This window comes from Acanthaster planci, linkage group LG06 (assembly GCF_054643075.1).
Source record: "Acanthaster planci isolate LZ-2023a linkage group LG06, COTS_SCS, whole genome shotgun sequence".
Classification (NCBI taxonomy): Eukaryota; Metazoa; Echinodermata; class Asteroidea; order Valvatida; family Acanthasteridae; genus Acanthaster; species Acanthaster planci.
The window spans coordinates 19,824,647-19,850,227 of record NC_141782.1 but is presented as its reverse complement, the minus strand read 5'-3'; the positions used below and the strand labels follow the sequence as shown (position 1 = coordinate 19,850,227).

At 41.0% G+C, this 25,581-nt stretch overlaps 1 protein-coding gene across 3 annotated transcripts in view; it reads right to left on the bottom strand.

Annotated features, from left to right (window-relative positions):
* LOC110981333 (copine-3-like) overlaps positions 1 to 25,581 on the bottom strand; it is a 58,212-nt gene that overhangs the window by 17,206 nt on the left and 15,425 nt on the right. For 2 of the 3 annotated variants that reach the window (XM_087137604.1, XM_022238839.2), the window contains exons 3-8: positions 25,199 to 25,378; positions 22,980 to 23,054; positions 17,294 to 17,368; positions 9,743 to 9,829; positions 5,994 to 6,083; positions 1,436 to 1,531 (exon numbers count right to left, since the gene is read on the bottom strand). In XM_087137604.1, the coding sequence (XP_086993730.1) occupies positions 1,436 to 1,531; positions 5,994 to 6,083; positions 9,743 to 9,829; positions 17,294 to 17,368; positions 22,980 to 23,054; positions 25,199 to 25,378 (603 nt within the window). Of the gene's footprint in view, positions 1 to 1,435; positions 1,532 to 1,620; positions 1,717 to 5,993; positions 6,084 to 9,742; positions 9,830 to 17,293; positions 17,369 to 22,979; positions 23,055 to 25,198; positions 25,379 to 25,581 lie in introns of all 3 variants that reach the window. The other variant, XM_022238840.2, reaches the window with a different exon arrangement.

Below are 25,581 nucleotides of genomic sequence, written 5' to 3'. Positions count from 1 at the left end.
AAAACAGGTTTAGGGAGATATCATGACGAATTGACATTTACTTTCTGGAGGACGAGTGGGTTGAACTTTTGGTTGAAATGATTGCTGTAGTGAATCTATCGATGCCACGACAGAATCTATGAGACACAGTATTAAGTTCACTGACAAGAACAGCTTGGTACTGCATCCCGACCCTAACACACAGAAACCTATCAGATGCAGCCGGGGCAACTGATCATCATCAAAGCATAGTGTCATTAAGAAACAAAAACTGAGTTAAACTGAGTTTAAACTGAGTTTAACCTACAACTTACAAAGGAATTCTACACTTTGGGATAAAAGCCTAAATTAATCACAAAACACTTATGAAGTTTGTCACAATGCAATGGAGAGCAAACTTTGAGTGATAAAAACATGCAAACCTCTGTGTAAGTCTGAGAAATGATTTGGCTTATGATTAATTGGTTAATTAGAACAGTAATTTTTATGAATAAAAATCATTCATATCATATCAAGCCATGTGTGTTTCACTATTACAATGTTTATGGTCAGGGAAGGTGTTCTATTTTATAAAAGTTAATGAAGTTACAAGTTAGTACATTATATAAAGCAATACTTTATCAGTCAATATTGAGTGCTTATGCAGTTACATACTAATGACTTAACAGATTACAAAACAATGCTTAACAAAATGGTTACAATTACTGCACAATTGATGACAACAAAACAAACAAAAGACGGACAAAAGGTGAATGAAAATTCATTTTGATGATGAAATGAAGTTACTAAATAACCAAACGGAATTGTTCATAATGACATGAATGAAACAATACATGACATGACAGGAAAACCAAACCATGCCATCATAACAGGTTTTTGAAGTTGGATTTTAAAAACAACTTCTTGTAAATAACTTCTTGATAAAAATTCAAAGTGCAATTTTAAAACATTTGTATAAAAAATGTGCACCAAAATGCAGCGGACAAGTGAAAAAAAAAATTGAGATGCTCGTCTTTTTGAAGAAATGATAAGCATTGACTTCCTTTCCAATTTCAGGTCCAATGGCCAAAATTCTGAAAAATTGTTGTGTAATAAAGAAAGTCGTTTGAAAATGGTTTTGATTCAAAATTTTTTTCACATTTCTTGACAAATAGTGCTGTTAAAGCATGCACATGACAAATTAATGTGATGGGTCGGGGGGGTCATGATAAATGCTTCAGTGGTCAGGGTCAAAGGTCAAATGGTCTTCATGAGTTAAATTATCCGGGATGACAATGGAATGCATCATGTGAGGTTGGGGCATGAGTTGAGTTTCGCACGGATAAGAAGCTTAATGATTCAAATTTAGGGCAAGATGATTCCTATGCATTTTAATTTTTGTCCATTCTGTAATGACAGCATTTTTCAGTTTGGTTACCATGACAACGACAGAAAGTCCCAGAACAGATCAAGGTACCTGTCGGCTACCACTCTCGACCAGTTGCCGAGCAGTGGTGTAGAATTCACCAATCAGGTCGTTCGCGCTACCTTCATCATGATCAAAACACATGACCTGTGGGGGGGGTGAGAGAAAGAGGGTTCAAAGGTCAATAAACAGGGTTCATGACAGCAACCGACACCATGTCGGCCCAAGGAGGCTACCTGACTTTTGCACGCTGAGCGGATTTCCCGCGCTGTCGTGAAGAAGACCCCAACGAGGTCGTGGCCTCCGTCAAAGTCATAGTCCTTACACACAACCTGTAATGGCCAAAAACCATACACTGTGAAATCTGCAACCAAAACTGTGTAAATGCAAGTCCAGAAAACATTCCATTATATTACAACTGCTCCCTCCACCGAAAAAAAAATCACATTGGAAAAACAATACACTGAATATCACTGTCATCTGCAAATAGATGCAATATATACCTGGGCTGTTTTGAACAATTACGGTGGCGGTTAATGTTACTCAATACATGTACATGGGAGATCATTGGATAAGTAAAGAATTCCCCATAATTTGCTCGTGTTGACGGAACCCCATTACTATTCCTCTGAGCAAGAAGCCAGTGGGTCAGACTGCCAGCTAGGAAACCTATTTATACACAGGGAAGAAGACAGACAGTCGGTCTGCTGGCAAGTGAGTACGAGTACATGACTACATGTACACATTTGTAAATTCCAAGGGTTAAATGGAATCGGGATGTGGGGCCGCTGGGCCTTGTTGATTCAGAATGGCAGACTTTTAAATGGCGAGTGACACTGAGCAATCCTGACCCTCAGCTACAATGTCAAGTGATTTAGAGCGACTGTCAAATGCGCACTCCAACAAAGGTCGGACTACTGGATGCTTAAGGTCTGTAAGCAATGCACTTGAAAACTCACACCTCCAGCTAAAAACACTGCTAAGCAGCCTCATTTGCTGAGCACAAGCAGGGCGAACACCAGGCAATGTACCAGTATGCACAGTAAACATGGACTCATGGAAACATGTAACTCAGTTAACGGCCTGTTTTCGCCATCAAACATTTTGGGTTTCCTGTACTGCAATTTGTGCTTCTATTTGTGACTCTTTGGCTTTTTCTCACTTCCAGGAGTTGCATACCATGTGTACATTATTTGTTCCACATTGTCAAGAGTCTTTTTTTTTTTTCATGTCTCTTTTCAGAGAGGGGTAAGTGAACTTACATGTAAATGACTCAAACCAAAAAAAGCATACAAATAGAGTGAATGGACAGAAAAAAAAAATTCACAAAAGACAACATTAAAAAGCCTGGCCGACCGGTATGTCTTTTCCATTACACGTACATGTATGTATGTCACACATGGTCTCATTTTCAATGTACTGGGCCTGCCCCGGTGCTCAAATTAGCCTTGGACTATAAATAATATCCCATCTACACATACAGTTTTGTGGAGAGATTAAGCATGAGAGGTAGTTCTTTCAGGAAATAAAAGACTTTCTCCACTAATTGTGGGCAGCAGTCGGGTTGATATTATGCCACCCTCCCCCCCGATGCCAAAAACATATGCTGCCATTACATATATGTGTGCGGTCAGGTGGCTTCCTTTGTGATGTAAGCAGAGGAATAGAAATCAGATATCCCGAGGATAACTCGAAGATCTCTCATCAAAATCATTCTGCCTCCCACCACAACATAAAAAAACACAAAATCAATATTTCAGATTTCTGTGTTTCTCAGAAGAATGGTTTCAATCCAGTTTCTTTTAAAATTTCAGGGATATTTAATTCAGTTGACTGAGAGGAAAACTATAAAAAAATAGAATTCACTCCAATCAATATTTTAAAATAAAACTAACAACAACAAAATGAAATAAAAAAATGTTTAAAAAGAAACCAACTAACAGACACTTGTGAACAAATACCCATACTCCTCTTTTACATGAATCTGAAAGTACGGCCCCAAACTTGTACCAAATTCAATTATAGAAACTTCCTTACCCGTTTGATCAGGCCTTGCATAAGTAGCTCTCTGGTTCATCCAACTTCACAAATCGATATTTCGTTTTCACATTGTGAACATACCGGTAATTGGAATTCCAAGATTTCCAAACCTTCCAGGATTCTCACTGTACATGATTTTAGTCTACCAATCTGGAATCCATTCACCGGCTGACAGGTGAATGGGGTGCGCTCCCGCACAAAATCCTTCAAGACAGGGGTGGGCAGATCTTCCCCTCCCCCATCAAACCATGCCCCTTCGCGTGTAGTTATTGGCCAGGATATAGAGGACAGGTATGCGTACATACATGTATATTCCAACATCTACCTCTGCCCCCGTAAAGCGAGGGCAGATCTTCAAACCCTCCACGCAGGGATGTAATGAACAGATTTTGACCTTAAAGGAACACATTGTCTGGGGGATGTTCTCACCCGACCCCCCCAACAAAGTAGCGGGTCCACACTGGCAAACTTCATAATGGGCAGATGCTCAACTTTTCCAAGAGACATAAAATGGGCATATTCAAACCTTGTTCCTGTCAAGGGAAACAAGTGGGTGGTACATGTACCTGGCACCTGACAAAAAGGGTGTGGAGAATTTCTAATCCCTTAACATGGAGAAGGGGTGAATGAGTGGTGCCTGAACACGGATATTATAAATGGGCTGAATTGGGTTGGTTTCTTTAATAGAATGATGGGTAAATGGAGATCCTTGATTTCTAAGAAATTGAGGGGAGGGAAGGTCGCAAAAGGTTCTGCTAAGGATCTAGTGGAGGGGTTCCTGACCGCCATCCTGAAGGGGAAGGGATGGGGTGTGACTTTTGACCCTTTGGGGAAGATACATCAATCACTGACTGATCCGATAAACCTGATCCTTCAACAGCATGGAGTTTGGGGAAAATTTTGGCAGAGCAAGGTCGGAAATGCTCATCTTGGTCCCACTGAGGGAGATAGGCTCATCTGTAAGGACTGTTCTGACTCATCGGACCCACCCAAATCTTCTGAAAGCCAACTCTCAATTTTGGACGATTTTAGGGGATCCAGGGCGGTCCAGTCCAGCCAGCATTACTCACTGTGCTGCTTGGTTTCCTAATTTTATGGGCCTGCCTTGGCTCATGGCACTGATTTTGAGACACTGGTAGATTAAGGTCTTTCCCCTAAAGGCCCAAGGATTTCTGGACTGTGGGATCCGGCAAGTTCCGGAGGTAGTGAGAATTTAGGGGAGGTGATGGAAAGGGTAGTACAAAAAACCGGCTTGGCAGGGGACGGAATGCACACATACATGTACAATGTATATAGTCTTCGATAGCTTGGTTTCAAGGAGAGAAATGTGGAAGTATTTAATCACAGCATCATCTCTGATTATTAACTTACTATGGCCACATCAACAGCTGCTCATCAGCTGTTAATGTACGGCCCATTAATTTCAAGTCTACAAGTTACACTTCACTGCTTTCCAAATCTTGCCAGGGCTTTTAACAGTAATGTCGGTGACCACTTGCCATGCACCGATTATTAATTTACACAAATGAGGAGGAGGCCAAAGTTTGCCAAGTCCATCGTCCTTAGGTTGAGTAGGATCAATACATAGCACAGCCGTCTCCTGGCTTGACGTCACTACCATAGTACCAAGCGATGACTTGAGGGGGAAAGGGGGAACTGAGAAGGAATCATTGGTGGGGAGATCACTACGGATGACGGACCACCCCAGGTTATGATGTTCTGACGACTGAGTGCGCTCACCACCAGACACGGACTCCCCGCCTACTCAACCGTGGCAAAACGCAACTGTCCACACCACTGCCTCCCTCAACATACTCCTTCCCCCTGACTCTTCCCAAAGCCCAGCTCGTCTGACGTCACAGTGAATACATCGCTGCTGATGTGTCAATGACTTGTTTTCTCTTTTCTGTTTTTTTTGTCTTTTTGGGGGGAGGGGGGCTTCTTTACACTTCGGTGGATTCCGCACCAACAAAGCATCAAGGTGGAAAGAGTAACCGTCAAGTTTTCAACGGGAGGCTGAATAGAGAGGATGGTACGATGGGCTGAGGACTATGCTTGACTGGCAGAGCTAAATGAACCCTAGATGCGAGCTGCGGGAAAGGTGCACATGCATGTCTAAGAACAGTAGAAGGCATTTAATGTGTGCACCTCACCCCACTAGCCTGGACAGTGGGCCCTTGATACATTCTTTAATAAGCAAGGAAATCTTTTGCTCTATGATCATCAGACACACAGCCCTACCGGCACCAACATCGTTGCTTTCTAAGCCCCAAGCGATGAAAATTCCAGTCATGATCTGCATGCGCAACTGTGACTTTGAAGGAAAGGAGCAGACATTGTCAGCTTTCCGCCTAACCACTGTATCAAGTTTCGGTCCACTGATTGCGGTGTAATGTTTCCTGTGTCCCCTCCTGTTCTGATTGCTTGCATGGACACATTTGACTGCTCAATTCCAAACACATCTTGGGGAAGGGAATTCTGTAAACAGGCGTGGCTTTGCAAATCGGACAAAGAAGGCTCAAGACTGAGAAAGGGGAAGAAGAGATACATAAAACTCATTTGTAAATACCTTCAGTTTCTTGTCGTAGTCAGCGTTACACAGGGTTCGCAGGGATATCTTAAAGGGTTTCCAAGTTGGATTTAGTGTGTTCTTGATCACCTAAAAACGGGATAAAAATGACAAAATAAATGGAGGATTTTCTACTTGCAGAATCAGTAAACATGCAAAATACAAACTAAAGGCATCAGTACCGGTGCTTCCAACATTAAAAAAACAGAAATTGGTTGGAAGCAATGGTGAAGTTTCTGATGGGAAATTTTAACTTATTCTTGTCAAAAAAGAACTGAGAATTACTTCCAGACTAGTAAAACATCTGAACTAGCAAAGGACGACAAGGTAGACAATTTTGCTAGGAACTTAGAAAAGCCAGACTCAGTCTTCCAGGACATGTACAAAATTCTTAGAGAATATGTCAAGAATTACTTAATACCCAAACAATATGAAGTTGATGAGCTTGTTTGTTGGTTTGATTAAAAAGTACAAATAAGTTCACTGACTCATCCTTCGCAAAACTGACATCATCCTTGTCAAAATAATGCATTACATGTACCTTACCATTCTCTAACAGCTAAGGCCAAACAAGCATGCATACACTCACAGCTGTCTCCCTATTAATTCCTATTATTGGGCCAGAGAGGATACCCATCAAACGTTCAACATTCATTTAAGATGCCGAGAATATCTTGGCCAAGGGCGGGCTGATGGCCGGGAATTTCTGGAATTCTGGGGGCTTGGGGGTTTAACTCCCAAGGATTTTCACACAGTGCGCAATCCAAACGACATGTTTTATACAAACGTATATTTATTTTTATCTTTCGGGAAACATGCAAAGGCACACGTACATTAGTTTGGCAAGAAGCCAGATCTGCGCACATCTGATTAATGTTCCTTCCCGTTTCCTGTCCAGAACTCTTCGTGTGCAGGTTTTGAAAGCCATCTTTCCCTGTTCCCTTTTTTTTTATTCCTTGTACTTTCACCCATTGCCATTTCTGAGATAAAAGTACCATTTTCATCAGCAAGCAAACTTGGAAAACTATTTAATTTGCTTTCTTGATAATCAAATCTAAATAGAACAGAGAAAATACATGGCAGTAGGATTCAAACCCATGATATCTAGAGTACCGTGTCAACAATCTGACAAAACCTATCCAGCTGTGATGTTTGTTTGTGCATCTCCCAATCTTTTCTTATTTCCCCAAAAGTAAAGTCACTGTCTGATCTTACAGATACATGTATGGACAAAAAGATTAGAGTCAATAATTTTCAAAGAAAGCTTCCCTTAACAAACTCTTTTCATTATAGCAGTAACATCATCCAGTTCCTGATTTCCACAGCTGGTGGGGAGAAATGTTACTTTTTAAAATCTGACAGTGCTACCGGCAGTTAGAAATTTAATACAAAGCCTGTGATGTGTAAGTTGTGTGGCGAGGCACCGGGCCAAGTCGCAACGCCAACATTACCAGAGCTGTAAACCACAAAGCAATAAGGAATGACTCCGAGAAGATCAATTCAAATCCTAGGTTGTCAAAGCCTGATCACGACATCTGGCGACGTCTACCAGCCTCACCAAGAACACTGCAGGCCCATAACTGGCAAACTGGCTGGTAACAGGCAAATGTGGCCTCAGGAACAAATTCATCGAAATGACTCATAAACTTGGCAAGTTTTAATGACACGCTTGACAGACTCAGTAGGATGACACTGTGGTGGCCTCCAACATACATGTACGTACATGTAACTGGCCACAGGAGCAGCTGTCAGAAAGATTTTAAATGGCTCCAATCATCACTGAATTGATCAAAGGCCTCCAAATACGATGTCAACTGGCCTCCATTTTAGCAGCCAATATCTGGGAAGTCAAGTAGCTTTAGATACAGCCGTTCATGAGCTCGTGGCTCATATCGGCCAAAGTAAACTGGAATATGGCCAGTAGCCTACATGTATGTCATAAGTGACCTGGTTACTAGTGCCAGGAGGCTGGGTTAGTAACCACTGTGAGAGAAGTGGTCCAACAACAAGTAATCTCAATCACAGGAGACCACGTACCAGGCTTAAAATGCAGCTGCAACAAATTTTTCTTTGACACAATTTTTCTGCATTTTTGTACTTTTCTTGAATGTGTGAAAACTCTTTCACACTGCTATTTGGATAGTTGCCTTGAAAAGGGCGCGCTTTTAACAATCAAAAATATCCACGTTTTCCCAGACAACTGAGGTTGCTGTGAAGTCATCTAGTGAAGACAGGGTTCAGTGCATAAGTATTTCTGTTCAAAATGTGAATCAAGAATTTACTGACTGAAAGCATTTCTGAGAGAGGGATTGATGGTTTCTTATTGCTATGAACATAAACAACAATGAATCAGCAAAGAAGAGAAAACTTGGTCCAGGAAATTCTATAAAAATGCAGGACTTTTTGGTGTACAAACCAATGTAACATTGAGGCTTCTTACTGAAGTGACATACAGGTTTACTCATGAATATGGAAATATTCATTAGCATAAAAACCAACAAGGAATTAAAATACCCTTTGAAATAGTGAAACCAAAGTTGAAATAAGGTCTACTGAGCCACAAAGGTGCATTTTACAGGTCTGCAATCAAAAACATTGATTGCAGCTACCCTTTACCTTGATGTCTACAGCCCCATTCCCCATGGGCCTGCTACCAATATACAGAGAGGTATACAGAGAGCGAAAAGCCTACTGAAGTGGCCAGATATACATGTATCTGTACACATGTGTCTACAGATCGTCAATGCAGGGTACGTCTGGGCGCTAACTATAGTTTAACCAGTAGTCAGTTGCTTTTTAACAATGCACAGAAAAATTCAATTACAGCACATTCAAATGACCCTAGTTGGCCTATTTTAAATCTCATCGAACGTTACGAATATTTCATTGTTGGCTGCAAGTCTCGCAGCGTACAATTGTACATGGTCATTGAAATATTTGTTTTTTTATGTGAATAGTTTCCTCTACATAATGATATATGAAATATACCGGAATGTTAATGTGTTAAGTGCGTTTTAACCAGCAGCGCGACAATACCCTGAGGCCTGGTCCCAAACGGTTGACTAGTTTAAACCATCTATTGTTCAGGCAGTGTTAGTCAAACTATAGTTAACTATAGTCGTCGCTTGAACTTGTCCCAGAATGTTCTTCTGGTCTGTTGGTTTTCCACACCTAATGGCACTGCAGTTCCGTTATGTCCCAACTATCATCAGGAGATACTGAGATCAATGACGTGTGAAATGAATGAAATGCATCCAGTCTGGTTAAGTCCTTGCCCAACAGATAAGCACTTTGAGAAACAGTAGGGTTGGTACTCTTCTGAAGGATCAATTTTGGGCAGAATTTGTTTTTGCGTCTTCACTGGCAGTCAGTATGTGACGACATTATTCGTTTAACTACTGGCAAGGAAGACAGCTATTTCAGACGCCCGTTGGCCTTGGCTACTAATAGCCAGTGACCTCAAATTTCACTGGGCAAAGTGGCTTTGACTGAAACATCCAGAGGCCTGTATTAAAGTGGCCTTGGTTTTTGATTTTCACAGGAACTGTATGCACCTTGCGGACTTTCACTTTTCAAGTACCAGGGGTGTGAGTGGCCACATACAGAAAAAAAAAGCTGAAAACAGCTGCACACCGCATCAAGCTGGAATTTAAAAAGTTCCCATAATTTTTACAAAGCAGGTGTAAAAAGAGATAAAATCAGATGAAAAGCTGAATTCTTACACCTCTGAAGTAAGAAAAGAAACTAACCTCTGTCACATGAACTTTATTCCATTCGTCAGCACCTAGTCCAGCTTTGTAGAACTCCAAAAATGGATCTGATTTGCCCATCATATCCTGAAAATAACATACATTCATACTATATTATATTATAAACTATATTAATTATATTGTATTATCATAATATATTATTATATCATATAATCATAGGCATTTTGTAATTAATTCTTTCTGGCGATGAAACCACCAAGTCTGCAAAGTGAATCTTTATCGGAAAACCTGAGAACAGCTTATCAGGAGTATAACAGATGAAAGAGGAAGTAAGATTCAGAAGTGGGAGAACTCCAGAATAATATTCTAGGGGAAAAAAACTGAAACAGAATCAATACAGACTGAAGAATCTGATCCACATGTCGTCCTTGGGATTTGAACCCCAACTGCACAGGTACATGTACGTGAGGTGAGGAAGCTTGGCTAAAACCTGCCTCTCCACACGCTGAAGCAAGACTCTTGCCATTCAAGCAATTATTGAGATGCTGTGTTTACGAGGCAAATAAAGAAGGCTCAACACATGGTAGAGCAGCCGAGCTGCTGCCAATTACTCGTATGTCAGCTGGTAAACAAGTGCTGGCATTTAACATCTTACTTCCTCCCTCGGGAAGACTCCTGATTGCCATCACTGGCCGCATAAATTGAACCAAGTTATGAAGCAAGTTGTGGACTATACATCTTAACTATATTCTGGGAGGCCTATTTTAAGATGTCATTAATGTCCTTCAACTCATGCACGTGAAATGTTCACCAGAAAGACTATCAATAATTACATCTATTTTTCTGAAACCAAGATGCTACTACATGAAAATGTAGCAAACTAGACAACCAAACTTCAGGCTGCAAGGAGGAACACTGCAACGTGTGCTTGAAATGTGCGGCCCAACGTAACAGAGCAAGTTGCCAGTGGCCAAAGCCACTCTTGAGTTTTGAGAAACCCTTTGAAAGGATCCTGCTCTCACTGGGTAAATCAGTGGGAACTCATGACTTTTTCACCCCTCGTAATATCAATTTTCATTAGGTTGCAAAATGCAGCCAAAAGTCCGACACTTGTCAGTGATACTTTAAAGCATAGGGCTCGGTTTATTCTTCCTGATACAGTAACGGTACAAACTAAAAGTGGAAACACTGACAAATGGCCTTAAACTTAATTTGTGGGTCCGATCACGTCTGCACTTCAATCTAACCTGAAATGCTCAACTTCCGACTTTAACAAACTCTACAAATGAGCAGACATTTTGAAAATGGAACTGCAAAAGTAGGAACCCTGTCTTGGCACTTTTTAATTATCAAAACAGATGTGGTCCATTCAAACTCGGAGGACTGCGGCACGGGAAATGATACATGGCTCCTCCCGTTAATTCACACAAAATGATTGATATGCCGCGAAGCAAAAACCCGAGCTTAATTATACACGGCCCAGAAAATGACGCCCGAACATTCAAGGTGAAAACCTAACCCGACATTCCCGTGTGAACTTGTACATGAAAGAATCAATATCCATGTCCACTGCGCGCGGATGGTAATGAGATCATTCATGCGAGGGGGGGGGGAGGAAAGGAGGGGAGTCCTGGGGTCCAATGACATTCAGAAGCTGACTGTACTTTTTTGCAAAACACAGTGAACCCTGATCATCCATGGGAGTGCCATATGAGGAGTGGGGATGCACCAGTATGCGCAAACTAGCTACATATACCGTACCATTAGTTCTTCAGTGGGCGTTCTTGAGTTTAGTGACGCACTCAAATACAGGGACATGTAGAAACGCGTAGACACTGAACGTGGTAATGATACGGTACCGTATATGTATTGTATTTACATGTAGACTGCTTTTTAAGTCTTCGTCTTACTACTGCACCAGTACACTTTGTCGTGTGCCCGGCAGAAGGGCGTAAGCGCTTATGCCCTTTTGCCGGGAAGCATGATCACTGCAAAAAAAATTTTTGCGGCAGAAGGACGAAAGTATGCAACTATTGCATTTTAATGAAATATGAAGATTTCTTGGCAAAAAGGAAAAAAAAAAAAAAATAAGTCCTTTAATAAGTTATTCAAAGATTGCTTTTTGTACAGCCCAGGTTGATTTTGTAGTAAATTATATCCGTTTTTACTAAATAAAGTGAGTGTATTTCTTACGCCCTTTTGCCAGGAACATTTTTTCTGCTGTGATCATGCTTCCTGGCAAAAGGGCTGGGCACCCGACGACTTACAGTATGTTTTGACAACTGCCGGTAGCTTTAATACATATCAATAATAAGGAATTGTGGGTACACCATGGGATCTATCTCTTCAAGAAGAGGCGGGGTTCTGAAAAGAGCCGGTGAATGTTAACGCGATGTTTTGACCAGGATACTCTGGGGAGGACAGCCAAAGCATCCTGGTCAAAACATCGAGTTAACACTCACCGGTTACCGTAGATTACCTTACCGTAGATGTACAGGTATGTACTACTTCCACCATGCAAAGTTTCAAATCTTACTTAGCTTTAATGCAAGAAACTCAAAAGTGAATTCCTGAGAACTTGATGGCACTGACTCAACTCAGTACTAAAGACATGTGAGGCCATGAAGTGAAACATTTGAAGTTGTTTCTACATGTACATCTAATAAATGTTGTGAAGAAATATGATGAGCAGATTTTGGGAGGAGATACATGTGACATGTATATCGTAGAGTCCCCTAACGTGGCACACTTCAACTTCAACTTCCCCTCATAGCATAAATTGCCAAACTTTTTTGTTGAAAAACTCAAAAGTCATACAGTTAAATACTCGTACTGTAGCCCTCGTGACACATAGTGCTGAACCTCTGTGAACAGTTCCGGTGTCATGAAATTTCATCTGAAATTCCAAAAATGTTGACGTCTGGAAATTGAGCTCAAATTCAGCTGGGTGTTCCTTAATGTGGCGCACTTGAAAAAATCTCAGAAAATCCTACATTAAACATTTTCGAAATTCTTTAAAGTTGATCAATTTACATTTGGTAAGTATTCATTTTGCCATCAGAAAAAAATCGTAAAATCAGCTGAAAACAAAAATTTCATCAGAACTTTGTAGTATGTGCATAATATCACGATTTGATGAAGTTTCGTTGACTGTGGAATTTGAGGTAAAAATATTTGCCTGGTAGGACACGAGAGGCGAAAAATGAAAGTGCACCACGTTAGGGGTCGCACTGGCCCAGGTGGACTCCCTGACCGTACTACGTGGAATGAAATGAAGACAACGTCCAACCTGGGCTAGGGGCCGCACCATGTTAGGGTACTGGTACGTCAACTTTACCAAGTCAAGTAGCTTCTTGTACACACCCTCTGTACATGGGCAAAGCACCGCTAGCACCGTGACAATATCCATGCGCCTCTAGGTGTCTACATGTATTCCTCGAAATGAGGCACAGAACTGCCTTCAATGTTTGAACCCTGAGTGAAAGAAGGAAATGTGCACCTGCAGAGTAAATCGAAGCAGTGGAGCGTGCACATACATGCACCTCATTGCAGTGATGTCAGACTCTCTCTCCTAAACCTTCAAGTCAGTGCTCTGTCTACAGGTACATGTGCCGATATGTAGACAAACGCAGATTTCAAATGTGTACTGAGGTCATTACAGTCATCCCAAAGAGCTGCATGGTAATTATCCACTGCATAAGTGAAGTGACAAAATTGCTAAATCTGAAATTGTGTACATATACCACGCAGACAAACTCAACCAACGAGAAGAAGTCAATGTCTACACTTCAACACACAACCCACATACAATTCATGCAGTCGTACAATGTACATGTACATACCGTATGCGCTGTAGTGATGTACACTGCATATCAAATTAAGGTCAGTTCATGAATTGTAATGTATGTATCAGGTACGGTACCTCTCTTAGAATGCCAAAAGCATCCCATATCAGCAGTGTAAGAAAGAGTCAGCCATAGACAGATCTTAGTATTGTACAACTTTATAGAAGCCCAAGTACCGTAGAGCCAATCAGTAGGCCTATATCCTACACAACGGGAAGCAATGAGAAAAAAAGAAGCACAGACAAAATTGGTACCTTTTCTGTGATTCCAAGTGAAATGCACAGTATTTCATGGTTTGGTTGTGACTCATTGAAGCAATGTTGTTGGACATGCACAGACAGTAAAAGTCTGTTCTGCTATGTTCCATTAGTACATGTATATAATATACGATTTTATGGAAACATGAAACAGAATGTAAGATTTCTTTTTACACTGATCTAATGGCTACAGTGAAATTTACAGTCATCTCAAATGGAAGAAGACCGGTCTCAGAATTTTGATCACCATTCGCTCGTGTATCACAACCCCCCCCCGGATATACCATAATGTACGACACCATCTGACGTAGCTTTGTAAGAGACAAAGTCAGTGGAAGCCATGCAATGCATTCATGTGATTAAGCCAAGTCATTCCGAGATGATGCAGGGGACAGTGTGAAATTTATCGCAGTCTACCATCTGGGCCCTAATTATGAGATACATAGTCCAAACAACGTACTTTCCTACACAGCCACAAACTGGAACAGAAGCTACAGATGACAAGTACTGATATTTAAATGCACCAAGTATGCCATTCACAACACCTTCACGCATTGCTGTGTAACGCTGATGAACCGGGTCCAAATCCACTGCGCTGCTTAGCACACAATGTCATAATACATGTACATGTAACTAGGGGCTCCACATATTTCATGGAGACTGGAGGAAAAGTTCGCTTAAACTTAGTGACGTAACAAGAGAAACCTCTAAGTATGCGCAACCGTTTCACAACTACGCTAAGCACTGGCATCTAATCGCACTTAAGGTTAGCAGATTTTTTTGGGGGGGCCAAAGTTAGCACAACTTTGCTGCTAACTGCTACATGTAAGTGAAATTGGGCCCTGGGAGGCAGAATCCCAACATGTGTATCCGTTTTGGTGACTTCAACAGTCACCCTAACTCCAAAAGCGTTTTGCTGGAAAGCTCCTCAAACCTAAGGTAAACCGATGTAATGTACCAGTAATTTGACCAAACCAGGACAAGCCCATCCAAATTATATCGGTGGTGGCTTGAAGGAGTACATGAACACAAACACACCAAATTCCAGTGAAATACTGTGCTCAAAAACAGCAGTGGTAAGCTAAGAAAAGGACCACAGATGCATCAAATACAGTTCTCTGGATAATATGTGTATATCATGAATGCCATTGAGATGTACCACACCACAAAATCATATTTCGTTTATCTTGTTTTCTTTTTGTTTTTTCAGGGCGGAATAACGCAGGTCACCTGCAATATATTGCAGTACGTGCTCATTATTTTACCCAATCCTTGCTCATAAAAAAAAATCCTCTGCTGCTGATTAAATATTCAGATGAAAAGGCTTGCGTACCAGAAGTAGGAGTTTTCTATTACCAGATATCCTTGTCTGAAATCTCAACACAAAAGCTGCAGGTTGGTATCAATTTGTTAGCCAAATTAGCAAATACCGGATATAGCCGACCAATTACAATACATCTGCCGAGCGCCAACAGGAGCAAGTGTATCTGTCATGGCATTAGGTAGCTGCATATCACAGATGTTTGTCAAGGGTTGTCAACAGCCCTTGAGCAAAAAATAAGCCTGTTCTGCTGGTACAAACAAAATATACAAGTACCTGTACATATTAACACTTTCAAGAGTCTAATACCGTATACCTCTGAATACTGAGTGATTAACTCACCCTGGAACTGTTCATCTTGCATCAGAAAATGATAAAATTTAGGCAAAATCCTGAACACAGTAACGTAACCCTTCACTTTTTTTGGGGGGGGGAACAAATCTAATCAAGGACCATAGTGTGTGGTTAACACATGTAGTTCAACTGAGTCTAATCGAATGCATGCTAGTTGACCATGGCTTGACTAGTCTAGTCAACTATTCACGACCAGCCCATCGAGGTTGGTGGCATCGTCGGTTGCCATAAACCATTTTTTTTTTACAGCATAGTGCAGAGAGAAAAATAATTACAAGAAAAATGCCGGAAAAGCAGTATGTCACTGGTAAACAATCATTTTCACTTTTCCTTTTGTTATTTTGCCCTTCATGCAGCCACCTTTTTTACCCTTTGGCCTCATGACCTGAAAACGGTTGACTAGGGTCATTTGCACTTCAACTTCACAGCACATGCGCTAGGTAGTCACAAATCAACCACTAGTTAACTGGTGGTCCATGATCAAAGTTGCCCCTGGCCTCCATCAATTCCATCCTCAAAAGACCATGTAAACAGCCTGTTGGCCAGTTCCACAGTCATCCTCCTGGATCAATTACTGTTTAAAAGGACTCTACCAAGTTTCTCTAAAATTTCCCTAGTGTTGAAAATTAGGTCTTGAATAACCATCTCCCTTCAGAAGAACTACATAAGCACCACAGTCCCCTGAAACTTTTTTCATGGTATTCAGAACATTAAGTTTGTGAGAGAAAAAAATCACAGACACTTTAAAGTAAAGTTCACCCAGCAATTAGTGAGGGAGTGATGGCGTCCTTGTGTACTAAAGATCATCCCTGATGTCTCCATCTGAAAAGTACAAACCTCCGTGTGAAGGAAACCATCATAAATCTAAGCATCCTTCAGCAAAATGATTAAAATGCCCCAGCTAATCTGACCAAGCGCACACCAGGGACACATCACCAAAAATTGATGAGTACCATCCAGGCACTGACAGACGACTCCAAGGGTGACTTGGGGCTGCATGCCTGCACGTGCCAGCAACTGACGTGTTAATGCTCCTCAGCCAGTTTCCAGAGACAACATTCTTCCCGTGTTTGCCAAACAGTTTATGAGGACTTCAGAGTCACGTAACATTGTATGGTGCAATGCTGACAGTCTCAGACATGTTTACAATAAATGCTTTATCGCTTGGCAATCAAGTACATGTATCTTCTTTCATAGGACAGCAGTTTCTCGGTCAGGCCTGATATGTGCATGTATTTTTCTTCTCATGAGACCTGGACATTAAAAAGTTTCAGATGTTCATCATGACTGTTGCAAGTTAAGGAACTGGTCCATACGTAAATGCACATGTACATGTACAAACCCTACGACTTTTGCCAGTCCAACACAAAAGTTGAACGTATTTACACAGTCAAATGATCAGAGACCAGTCTTTCCTATTTGTTAACTGCATTGCAAAAAAGTAATTAGTCAATGTCAACAAACCTACTCCCCTGAAAAAAGAATAACTGTGACCCAAATGAAAGAGCAAAACTTAAAAGGCCACTATGATACAACCGTGACACTTCCATCAAGTACCTTGATTCTCAATACAAAGGAAACCCAACAAGGAAATATTTGAAGAAGAAAAATGAATAAAAAGGGGAAGGCTGATGATGTACCGGTACTGTACATGTACTATTCAGATGAAGACAGATGCAATATTTTGGGGTTCATTCCGTTAACTATACACAATATTGTACCAGTTAATCCAAAAAAAGACAAGAAAAGTTGTGACTCGAGGTTGAGTGATACATTTCATATGAGAGAAAATAGTAAAATTAAGTACATGTACCTTCTTATCCAAGTTGTGTGCTCTGAAAGACAGAATAAGTGCATCATTGTTCTCTGCTATTTCTTCCGCAGTGACCTACAGAACAAAAAAAATGGTAACATTTCAAGCATAGTTAGTATTTATCAATTCTCAAGGAGAGGTGCCCAGGTACATGTACATGTACACTGTACATGTATCAAGGGCAATTCTGCAGTTACTTAATCAGAGTTATCCAATATCCTAAAATTGGTGCATCACTTACAAGTTTATCCAGTTGCCCATTGTTGGCTGAAAAAAAACAAACGCTATTGGGATAAAAAAAAACGTGTCTCCACGCACCACTGAAGAGACAAGACTGCTTGGTACACACACACACACACACACACTACATGTACCTGTATCTGCAAGTAATTGGCCGTACATCGGCGCATTTGTTTACAATGGCATTTCCTGGCCAAAGCTGAAATCATGAAGCACCCAGGAATGAAAACTAGAAATAAATATCACAGTATGCAGTAACCTACACAGGCTGAGAGATATGAGGCCTGCTCCTCTGATTAATAGTGGATGCCAAAGGTTTGGATTACTCCCATCGATCAAGTGGGCATCGGACACCACAAACACAACCAACCAGCTAAGGGCCTGCATCATGATGACCAGCTGGACTGTAGGAATTGATCCTATCAAGCTAGGGAAACGTTGTTTTGAGGAGACTGATGAGAGCAAGGGCAACTGGGGAGGGGGAAGGGGAAGGGGAGGGGGGATAAACTGTTGATCCTCCGACCAGTGGACAAATGGACAGGAAATGCAGATGGCACCATGGTCATTCACAAGATCCAAGGAACGACACATTGAATGCATACCGTGAGTAACGACACATTGCATGCATACCGTGACTACCGTGTATGAGTGATGCAGAGTGCACATGTGCGAGTACATGTATGCGACCAGTTTTCAACTGAATGTGTACGAGTTTCTTGTTTCTCTATGGATGCGAAAGGAAGCAGAAATGAAAGGTAGACTCTGTGGGGAGAAGTACATGCAGGAATGGTTAACAAGTAAACAAATGTGAGGATAACATGGAACCATATTCATGTACAGTTGTATGTATTTTGGGCATTCAGTTATTGGCAGTTATGGTAAATGTTAACAGGCATTACATGTCGGACTTCTCTTCCCATCAAGTCTGTCATCTTTCAATCGTACACATTCCTTCATATATGTGACCGGCTTCACAAACATGGGTATTATGGGACTTTTTTTTTTCAAAGTGAGTTACATACACATTTGAATTGGTAACATAATAAGCTTTAATTTGGTGTACCGGTAGGTCTGAACCCTGTGGCATTTTGCAATCTGTAGATATATTGATTTTTGAATAATCATATGATACACATTAACAGAATTGCTTTCAGAGATAAATTGCTTTAAACACAGGAAGTGGAAAAAGAAATCAGCCAAGAAAAAAGTCTCTTGATGCCCATAGCAACAGTTAGGTTTCTGGGATGAATTGTGAAAGTACTGATATAATAAAAGCCAATAAACCAAGAAGTAAAATACCAGCCTGTCCATATAAAAAAGCCCTTAGCATGAAATAGCACAGTGTCCCTCAATACCCTTTTTGGCAGAGCGGGTCACAAATATCTTAGTTAATTTGGGGGCACAATTGTAGGGCCTACCAGTACGGGTACTGTTACACTGAAAGGAGTGATTCATGATGCCGATGTTAGACGATTCAAATTAACAGAAGTACATGTACCCACAGCATTGTGGGAAAAGGCTGGCGTTGTGCCATTCCGTTGCACAGATGTACACGTACGGTACTGCAGCAGTCACACATACCGTAGCTCTACATGTAAATAAATGTGCATAGTCTACTGTCCGTTGCCCATCACATCTTGCAACTCTCCCTACTTGTCATTACATGGGATGCCGTGATCACTCAAACATTTTATCTGATTTACAATGATTTCATGCACTGGATTGCTGCCATCATCAAATCTCCCAGCTGGTCACAATGTCATACTAGTAATTGATGTTGACCTTCGAGCGCTGATGAAACAGACTCGTAAAAGTTGGAGGTGCACCTTATTGAAAATCACTCCTATCGGTAAAACTTTCAATCCAGATTTCCCTGCCCTGATGAGTTTAACATGTCTTTTGATTCCTAGCTCGCCGGTTGGTACATGTAGTCTTTTCCTGCATTCATCAAAGCCATGACTTCATAGTTCCTAGGCACATCTGCGAGTATTTCTGCCAAGGTGCATGTTGACAATCCGTGCACTGAGAAACCAAATGTCAAATGGCCGGATCTGATCTGTAATTGCATACTGGACGGCAGACCGAGGACACTAACGTGATCATTGTGGATTGTTCCCGAGGGCTTTAATGACATGAGGCTTTATGTGGGTCTGGAATTTTCTGATCAATATCTTTTGATGAGGAACATACAAACCAGTAGCTGGAATGTGTAAGTGAGAATATCTATCTCAAGATGTACTTTGCATCAGGAAGACGCTTATAATAACAGATATTGCCCTAACCCCCACGTACCAAGTATGAACATTAATTATAACACAATATGTACAATGTAGCTCCGTGACAACACTGTATACTCAGTGTTTTTCCAGAGCTTTGTCCAGGAGTCTGTGGGTTCGAGTCCCACCCGAGTAAGCTTGTGAATTTTTTTTTTAATATACTGGTCACTGCCGGTATGTGCGCATACAAGTACATCTTTTAAAACCACATGTAGTTTACAGGATGAACCGGGAGGTAAAGGAAGGGATTATTTCGGCACACTATTTTACTATTGTTTTGACTAATATTAGGCGTGGCGGTGTCTCATAAGACTGTCTAGAGCCGTTTTTACTAGTTTTTTGGGTTTTTTTGAGTGTAGTAATATGTTTTTGAGGGTATTTTATGATGTAAATATTGGTTTTATGGACATTATTTATATTTTTATTTTGACAGTTTTGTGTGTCTGGTCAGATTTGAATTTTAATGTTTGATAATTTTGAATTGTTTATAGTTTGTGTTGCTGTTTAAAAGGACTTTGGATGTATGTTGTTTTATTCTTTAATTAATGTAAATTGTAATGAATTCAACCTATTTTAAATGGTTGCCAATAAATTATCCTCACCCAAGTGTCACACAACCCACAGACTTTGTGCACATACCGTAAATGTATGATACGACAATTTGTACTGCTCCAGCTACATGTAACGGTATCTAACAATAGTATAAATCACTGTGTGATATGATCAACAATGTGTCTAAACCCTCTCAGCCCAGTAAATTTGAAAAATCACTCGGGTTTTAAAACCACAGCAGTTTAGATTTCCCCTACATGTACATGTACCTATCACACCACTGCCTGTTGTCAGTGCAGACAGGCCCGTAAGAAACCTGCGTTCAATATTTCACTGTGCAGGATTCTCTTTGCACTCGTATGCATACACGTAAGCATGATTTAACCGGTTGTGTGTTGGGAGAGGCGGACTGTGATTTTGATACACTTTAATTTGGGGTGCAGATGCAGTGTTCTCCGTCACGTTAATTTCCCTAGAGGACTCATCTGTTATCAGAAGGCATGTGTATGCACGGATGACTGCCAAATACAAACAAGGATCGACAAAGAGATCAAAAGAGGTAGCTTAAGAAATGAAGCCTGATGATGTTTTTTAAAATTGCACGATTACGGAGAGATGTGACCCAAAATGGGTTTACAGAGAGAAAGTGACCCTAAATGCGATAAGATTCCAAAAATTCCTTTTTTACAGTGTTCTTGTACTAAAACAGCACGGTTGTCCTGCAGCGTTACTAGGGCTCTTCCAAGTATTTAACTTTTGGGAACCCCTTTTATACCAGATCAAATACACGACGTATTCCCCACTTTTACTATGCAACCTACACGGACCTAACCTCTCCTTGACACCTTAAAACGTACTGTAAAGACACTATTCCTTTCAGAAGTTCAATTTCATCACGTACTTCATCATTCAGCGAAGGACCTCAGTACAGATTTTCCCACCTGCTCACAGCCAAATATAGCCTCGGCTACTGAGGTAATATTATGTCTTACGATGAACACAAGCACACATAAAAATCTGACCCTTTACCCCCAACAAATTTACATCGTGGTCCTGAGTGAATAATGCGTAAAAATCAAGAAAACTTCCCTGACGAACCGCTTGCATCGCTTTTCCCCCTTGTCACCCTCGGGCTACGGATGACACCAACCAAATTTGACCAACCGAACGTGCGCCGACTCGAACAAAGGACTCTTTTCATCCTTCCCATACCACTGCCAAATGTTCAATGGCTAATATGGACAAGCGGTTTTCTCCAAGCTCTAAATCTCATACTTGGTGGGGGCTGATACAAATATTTAAAGGGAGATGTCGCTTAGGTATTAGGGCCCACTTCTAACCCTCCCCCATTGGAACACACCAACATGTGCATTTCTGGGCATGGGCAGTGACATTTTTTGTCCTCTGTAAAAACTATAAGCAATTTTAGACACCTGTGGACAGCCCTTTTTTTGTCAAGATGCCGGTAATATGATGTGTCCAATGAAATATTCCAGAATGTATGTATGTAAATGTTTCCATGATATGAGACAAGCAAAACCCGGTTAGTCACGAGGGTAAAAATAGAGAGTCAGGTTGGCAAGGTAGTTCTTTCCTCGCCTTCCACCTATGTGGTCCCGGGTTCGATTCCCAGCCCGGTCCACGCGTGGATTGGGTTTTCAGTCCCTACCTGACTCCGCGGGTTTTACCCAGAATATTCCTCTGTGGTTTTCCTCCCACCTCTAAAGCTGTAACTGCTTCTTACTGTCTCCCCTTTACTGATGTTGGTGAATGTGGGTCGTTTGGTGGCTGCGCGAGGCGCCCTTGTACCGGTATGCCATCGGCTCAACCATGTTTAAATGTATTCATTGTTCCACGCTCAATGTCTTCATTGTACAGTGAATTTGAACATTTATAAATGAATAAAGTATTAGCATTATTATTATTGGTAGTAGTAGTAGTAGTAAATATAACTGGGTAAATAAAAAACGACATCCGTCATGCAAAGCCAAATCAGTATCACTGGCCTCCAGGCTACTATGTACTGTACTTGTACTGGGATATGTACCGGTAGGTTGGCGAACACTAGAAAAGGTGATTGTGATTACATGACAAGCAATAAAAAGTAACAAAATGTCTCAGCAAATAAATATACAAAAGTACAGGAACATCTTACTTATTTTTCTGTTCACTGCATACATTTACGGTAGTTTTTGCCAAGTTACATGTACATGCATTTTCTTTTATGGATTACGGAAATTTTCTGACTTCTGTAGTCCTGTTATTTTGTTTCTACTCCTTTCAAGCTATTAAATTTCTCATTAACAGTGATGCCACTTTTCAAATGAGTACAAGTTCTTCTTTGGGCAGTCCATGACTTGCATGACCCATGACCTTAACACTAAGCAAAAGTGTGGCAAACAAATAAATATTACATTTGGCGTGCAATCATTGAAAATGGAACTAACTGGCCTCCCAGAACAAAATAGCTTTGCAGGAAACTAGCAAGCAGGATTTACATGCACATGCAAGTAGGAAATATTTTGGGGTTGGATTAATTTGGAAGAGATGCATAATTGAGTACAGAGAACAGACTAAACCAATGTAAATCCGGATAAACAGGGCTTTGTGGAACTTACTGTAATCATGGCCTTTCCTGCAGGTTTGCCGTTATTATATAGAAGCGGTTTTTCTAACTTTTTGCTGGAAACAATCTGCAACCAAAACAAAGCAACCAATTGTGACATGACCAATTGTAGGAATTATTATAATTACTGACATCATTCAGGTCATGAATTGTGATTAAATGATGATTAAATTTAGTGTTTGTACGACGGGTCATACATGTACATGTAAGTACTGTGCAGGTATCAGCACATGTACTCATATATCCAATATGCTCTGTATACATGTACACTGCACCCATGTACATGTACCATACAAGACTTACACCCTGGCCAAGTTTTGTTTGGTGACCACAATAAACCCCCAGATTGCACCCACAGTTGACAGGGGCTCATTTCATTCAGATCAGTTTAAGACAAAGACAAAGTGCAAAGTGGTGTAAACTGTTTGTAAGATATTGGCTAGATCTGTCAACCCCCCACTAAATTGAAAACCACTCCCCCCAGGCAGAGACAAAGTGCGATGGCTCCTTCACCTCTTCCCAAGGAAGAAGAAAGAAATGATAAGAAATGAATCAGGAGACAAGAATAAACAATTAACTCTCGTCAAGTGCGATTTCCTTTTGAGCCGGTTAGGCCAAGCGAATCAAGATTATGACGCAGACTTGATAGCCCCGAGCGGTCGCAGGAGCCCGATGAATTTACAGCCCCCCCAACCGACGTAACCTTGGATCAATAGAATGCCATTATTACAACTTCCCCCCCCTCCCTTGCAAAGCCTCCAGGAGAGAGTGGTATTTCCACACACAGCACCACTCAACTAATACTAATGCACACAGCAAGCACATGTCCCTTTCATGTCTACCTTGCTGCTACCGTAGTTCTGGGTTAAAGCATTTTGATTTTAATCCCTTTTAACCCCCTCCGGGATTCTGGTTGTCTATTCAGGACAGAGGCACACGTCTATACAAGCGGGCATCCTTCTGTACACGCCACAATAATTGGATTTCCCAAGAATCACTGAATGAATTGCTGTCAAAAATTTATTCATGCCGCACAAGTTATGACTGTGTACTACATGTGCAATGTACATATACACGTACGTGTACAATGTCATCCTACCGGTATGCTCCTCCACATATTTTGATCCCGTGATATAGCTGCATACAGGCATTCAACGCTCTTTAGAATCAGAATTTTGTCTTGTGATTCGCATGATTCTGAAACCAGCTTCACTGGAACACACAGAAATATGCCACTAGTATTTTGCACACACGTCACAATCTTTCCAACTCTGTGTACCCTCCAGAATGACTCCTACAAAGAACACGCCGCTCATTACAGGTAAAAAAAAAAAAAGACTGTGGAAAGTGGAATTAAATTCTCAGCTCTTTTATCAATGAACAGCCCCTGGAAGATTGATTAGTACCAGGGATGAGTACCGGTCCCTCAGGCACAGCCAGCGTTCTGTGAAGGCTGTATTCTTGTCCTTAAAGTGTCATCTCTCCAAGTTGCACACCGTGTAATGAGTGGTCGAACAGTAAACAAACTGACGTGCATCTAATGACAATGCACAGATACGGATCCCAATGCACTCAGAAAAATATTTGACTGCACTTTGATAAAATCTAAATAAGAAAATTATCACAACTACCAATAGCACTCGTCTTTAACATAAAAAAAACCAGTAACACGGAATGTCTTCATCTGTAATAATCCAGCAGGTTTTTTTCTCATTTCAACACTCTGTAGGTTGGAATTGAAATTGATGTTTATATTATTATTACCGGTATGTTTATATTTATGTTATAATTATTGCCCACTTGCTGCTGACGCATTTCCTTTAAAAATTGTTCTTCACACTCTCTTTCAACTGTCACTAATAACTCTGTAGAAGGAAACTATGACCCTTCCATCAAATTAACTGAAAAGTCCAGACAGTAGGGAGCTACAATTTTGGATAATTTACAATTTTTTGTTAAGAAAAACTCTGCAATTTTAAACGACAGAACTAAGACCACGTCTGTATCAACTGGCCCTGGAAAGGTGTAACACAAGAGAAAAAGTCGTAGCCGCTGGCCAGTGGCTTTCATGGATACTGGCATTAATTTCAGCATTATGCTTCCAGATATGCCCTACAAGTAAGTCCTCAAGAAATGGACCAAGTGAGGAAATGTCTGAACACGGATGGGGATCTCTTCAAGCTCTATAAATACAACAATACTGGTACATACCATTCCCAGAGTGCCCTGGACAGCACCCAAGAAGTCATCATCCGTCAGAGTTTTGCTCTTGTTGTCAATATCATAGACGCCGATGCGGACCTTCTGGACCTCCTCGAAGCAGTAATCCATGGTGATGCCCTTAGTGAAGGTGGGATTCAGGTTGTTCTTGACTTGCTCTGTCCGGTCAACCTGGGAACAATTTTAGAGACTGGTAAATTGAAGGAAACCCTGCCCACACATAAGTACACTGTACATATGTACCGGTAACTCTAATCCTGCTTGATTCTCCCCCCCAAAAAAAACCCCAGAGATACGGGATTTCTACGGTATGTGAGAAAAGTAGAGCCCAGCCATTGTTACTTCACAAAGGGCTCTCCAATTTTACTGAGCTC